Below are 5,019 nucleotides of genomic sequence, written 5' to 3'. Positions count from 1 at the left end.
CTGGAACTTACTTTGTAGACCAGGCTGGCCTCGAACTCAGAAATCCGCCTGCCTCTGCCTCCCAAGTGCTGGGATTAAAGGCGTGCGCCACCACTGCCCGGCTTAAGTGTCTACTTTTAATTGTATATTTATATCTGCGAAAATATAAATCTAGGAGATTAAATACTTTAAAAGTATATTTTGCTTTTGTCTCTACTTACCAGAATATAAGTATATTTCTTTGTACACAATGAATGAAATGAATTTATGTATATGAACTCTTTCAACTAAATCATTAATCAACTAAAAAAATCTTTCTTTTTAAATCAACCATCATGGTTAGGAAAGTGTACCAGATATAGAATGTATGGGTGGGTCATGAGGAGGATGTGACAGGTGAAGTGCTATTTGACTTGAATATAAACAAAAGAATGATACCGTTGAAGTTACAGTACAGAGAATGATGATTCCTTGCTTGAGCAACAAAATCAGAGCATCTTCTGTGCAGTCCATTGTCTATTGTGTACATGTGGTAGATGAGACCAGTGGTTCTGTCTTTAGTGGGAGGGGGTTCACATCAAAAACACTAACTCAGCACGTCAACATCAAGTGCTCTTGCTTTTGTGTTTGATCAGGTGTGACATGTATGTCGGTCCACCGGATTTCTTACAGTTGCTTGTGTTTGAGATCTGCAGCAACTCTTTATTTCCAGCAATGCTTTGTCATTTGTAACAAAAACATTTGTGGCCAACAGAATTCCATTCACATTTTGTAAAATGCTCAGGTAATGATAATGTTTGCCTTCTACAGTTAATTTACCTTTTCATAGTGAGTATGAATACACTATTAACGTGAATATTCTCATTTTTCCCTTTAGGTAACTTTAAAACCAACCTCTGATTTGGACCAATGATCAGAGCAAACCATTCTGCAGTGTCTGAGTTTGTGCTGTTGGGGCTCTCAAATTCCTGGGAGATCCAGGTTTTTCTTTTTTTCTTTACTTGTCTGGTCTATGCATCCAGTTTGACAGGAAACTTCATCATAGTTGTTACAGTCACTTCTGACCCCTACTTGCATTCACCCATGTACTTTCTACTAGCCAACCTCTCTGTTATTGATCTTATATTTTGTTCCATTGCAGCACCCAAAATGATTTGTGATCTTTTCAGAAAGCAGAAAGTCATCTCCTTTGGAGGCTGTATCAGTCAGATCTTTTTTAGTCATGCTGTCGGAGGCACTGAGATGGTGCTGCTCATAGCCATGGCCTTTGACAGGTATGTGGCCATATGCAAACCTTTACGCTATTTGACCATCATGAGCCCACGGATGTGTCTGCTAATATTAGTTGTTGCTTGGATCATTGGCCTCATCCATTCATCAGCCCAATTGGCTTTTGTTATAAACTTGCCATTCTGTGGCCCTAACATACTAGACAGCTTTTATTGTGACATACCACGACTTGTTAAGCTTGCATGCGCAGATACTTATAAACTGGAGCTCATGATTACTGCCAACAGTGGGTTCATTTCCTTGATTGCATTCCTTTTACTCATCATCTCCTATGTCTTTCTTCTTACCACTGTCCAGAAGCAGTCCTCAGGATGTTCATCCAAGGCCCTTTCTACTCTGTTGGCTCATATTACAGTTGTAGTTTTGTTTTTTGGACCATTGATCTTTTTCTATGTGTGCCCTGCTCCTTCAACACATGTAGATAAATTTCTAGCTATATTTGATGCAGTTTTGACTCCCTTTCTAAATCCAATTATCTATACACTGAGGAACAGAGATATGAAGATAGCCATCAGGAAAGTGTTTTGTCAGCGCCTGGCTTTTAGAAAATCAGTGTAGATGGCTTGGTTGAGATATAACATTCCCAATTGAGTACTGTAAGTTTGTAACTGTCAACCCCCTTAAGAGGTTTTGTATTAGAGATTCTTTGAGCACATTCAGGCAATCACCTAATGTCAGGTGAGTCTATTTTGTTTCTATGAAATAGTGAGTAATGTTTCTACGAAGAAAAAGAAGGTATTTCTATATAACAGATAGGAATAAAATATTTTATTAAACCTTTAATCCTTAAATAACTGTGCCAATAATTACTTTTACATGTGTTTATAACAAAGATACGTTTGGTTCTAATGATAACTGTACCAGTTTCAAGTTGTTCTGCTCTCAGTGTGATTTTTCCTTTAATGTAAATATATTTATTAATTTAAAAAATAGGACAGGTAGACAATTTGATGGTAAAGATAAACTGCTGAAAAAATTAAAACTATTCATATATTTAATCATTTATTTTATAATTTATTTTTAAATAAATAACCCAACCCTTCACATGTCCATCCTCGCTCTTAAATTTATGGTCTTTTTTCTATACTATTGCTATACTTATATAAATAAATAAATAAATAAGTTAGTACTTATAATCTCCTGAGGCTGTGTAGTATTTCTCACTTGTTTGTGATTTTACGGTGACCACTTGCTGTTGGGTAACCAGTTTGGTCCTCAATATTTTTTTTTTTATTGGTTATTTTATTTATTTACCTTTCAAATGTTATTCCCCTTCCCAGTTTCCCCTCCACAATCCTCCTATCTCCTCCCTTCTCCCTGCATCTATGAGGATGCTCCCCCACCTGCCTACCCACTCATGCCTCACTGCCCTAGCATTCTCCTACCCTGGGTCATTGAGCCTCCACAGGACCAAGGGGATCCCCTCTCAATGATGCCCTATAAGGCAATCTTCTGCTACACATCCAGCTGGAGCCATGGGTACCCCCTGTGTACTCTTTGGTTGGTCATTTAGTCCCTAGGAGGTTTGGAGAGTCTGCTTGGTTGATATTGTTGTTCTTCCTATAGGGTTGCAAACCCCTTCATCTTCAGTCATTACCCTAACTTCTCCATTGGGATCACACTGTCAGTCGGATGTTTGACTGTGTACATCCACATCTGGAAGACTGATCCTTCCTCAGCAATCAACAATTGTGTATAGATCTGTATTTAGGGATGTAGTCTTGTGAGATCTCACCCACCCATGTTGGCATTGTCATTCTTTAGGTCTTGTTTAAGCAGTCATATGGTGAGTGGAGTTTATGAATCCAGTTTCTCTGTCAAATATAAGAAACATATACCAGTGACTCCCTGCTCCCTTCTCTCTTGCAATCATTCTGACATCAGTTTTTTTGATGTTCCTCAGCCTTAGGGGTAGGAGTTGTGTTGTAGATATCTCAACTAAGAATGGGCACCCCATGTTTTTTTGTTCTTTTGTTTGTTTTGTTTTCTGCATTTTGGCAAGTTGTGGCTTTCAAAGATGTGTTCCATCTGCTGCCAAAAGGTTTTTGTTTTTTGTTTTTGCATGAGGGGTAAGAGTACACTTGCCTGTGGCTGTAAGGATACATTTAAGAATGCAACTACAGATTATTCTGGTTTGGAAGGGGGAGTAGTAGGTTCACCTCTGTGGTCCATGACCTAATTAGTGACAGGTAGTTGGCTAGGTTTACAGTAGCAGCCATGTGTTTCCACCTTTTGAGTGGTACTTAACTCTAATTAGTTAGCTGTTGGTTACTATTGAGATTTAAGTACCACTGTTACACTTATGAGGATACATTGCTGTGCTGGTTTTTATGTTAATCATAGATGTCACAGCATGGATAGGACTATTTGTTACTTTTCCCTTTAGCTATATATATATATATGGTAATTTTAGAAAACATAGTGATTCTATCTAGTTTTTACAAACACCGTTAGTGTTACTTATTCCTTTCCTTCTGCCATCTCCAGTTAAAGAATCCTGTTAGCCTACAATTACCCTTTCTTGTTGTCATTCACAATGCTTTATTTATTACTTCTTGAATCCCAAATTAATTTCCCCTCATGAGTCCTGTGAGTTTCTGCCTGCAGTAAAACTCACTTCAATCTGGGTTCGTCCTGAAAGGTGGGGCTGTCCTGAAAGGGAATAGATGGTGAAAGAAATGGGGCCAGGACAAAGTGTTCTGATCGAGGCCCAAGGTTTAATGAAGGAGCTCAGTTTATATAGTGTGGGAAAACCCCAGTCCCCAGCCCCAGTCTTTGCAGGCACAGGTAGGCGGGTCCAAAGGATGTTGTCTTCTGGGACATCAAAAGGTCTTCTTAGCAGGCAATGGAGACACTTTGAAGGACAGAGACAGTAGTGCAGCTCTGGCATATCTGAAGGTTATCACCAGTGGGTCTTAGTGACTGCAGGGGGGCTGGGCTTTGAAAGACAGTGATTAGTATAAACAGTAAAGCAAGCTTGGCAGATCTGAAGACCACTGATTAGTTCATACTGCTGGTCATCCTATAGGGCTGCAAACCCATCAGCTCTTTGGATACTTCCTCTAGCTCCTTCACTGGGGACCCTGTGCTCAGTCCAATGGATGGCTATGAGCATCCACTTCTGTATTTGCCAGGCACTGACAGAACCTCTCAGGAGACAACTATATCAAGCTCCTGTCAGCAAAATCTTGTTGGCATATGCAATAGTGTCTGGGATTGATGGCATTTTATGGGATGGATCCCCAGGTGTGGCAGTCTCTGGATAGTCATTCCTTCAGTCTCTGCTCCACACTTTGTGTCTGTAACTCCTTGCATGAATATATTGTTCCCCCTTCTAAGACTGATCAAAGTATCCACACTTTGGTCTTCCTTATTCTTGAGTTTCATGTGTTGTGCAAATTGTATCTTAGGTATTCTGAGTTTCTGGGTTAATATTCACTTATCAGTGAGTGCATACCATGTGTGTTCTTTAGGATTGGGTTACCTCACTCAGGATGATATCCTCTAGAGCCATCCATTTGCCTAAGAATTTTATAAATTCATTGTTTTTAGTCACTGCGTAGTACTCCATTGTGTAAATGTACCACATTTTCTGTATCCATTCCTCTGTTGAGGGACATCTGTGTTATTTCCAACCTCTGGATATTATAAATAAGGCTTCTATGAACATAGTGGAGCATGTGTCCTCAGTTGAGAATTCTTTGTTTAGCTCTGTACCCTATTTTTTAATAGGGTTATTTGATTTTCTGG

General features: G+C 39.3%; 1 protein-coding gene across 2 annotated transcripts; it reads left to right on the top strand.

Moving 5' to 3' along the window:
• The first annotated feature begins 346 nt into the window (after positions 1-346).
• LOC110318742 (olfactory receptor 4F15-like) lies at positions 347-1,827 on the top strand. 2 transcript variants are annotated; one of them, XM_021193989.1, is made up of 2 exons: positions 347-354; positions 897-1,827. In XM_021193989.1, exons 1-2 carry the CDS (start codon positions 347-349, stop codon positions 1,825-1,827), a joined length of 939 nt encoding a protein of 312 aa, XP_021049648.1. The 2 variants fall into 2 exon arrangements, with proteins under 2 accessions (XP_021049648.1, XP_021049647.1); XM_021193988.1 differs by lacking the exon at positions 347-354 and having other exon boundaries at positions 889-1,827.
• The last annotated feature ends 3,192 nt before the right edge of the window (positions 1,828-5,019 follow it).

Source organism: Mus pahari, chromosome 3 (assembly GCF_900095145.1).
Source record: "Mus pahari chromosome 3, PAHARI_EIJ_v1.1, whole genome shotgun sequence".
NCBI classification, from domain to species: domain Eukaryota; kingdom Metazoa; phylum Chordata; class Mammalia; order Rodentia; family Muridae; genus Mus; species Mus pahari.
The sequence above is the reverse complement of the archived record's forward strand: the minus strand, read 5'-3'. Positions and strand labels throughout refer to the sequence as shown.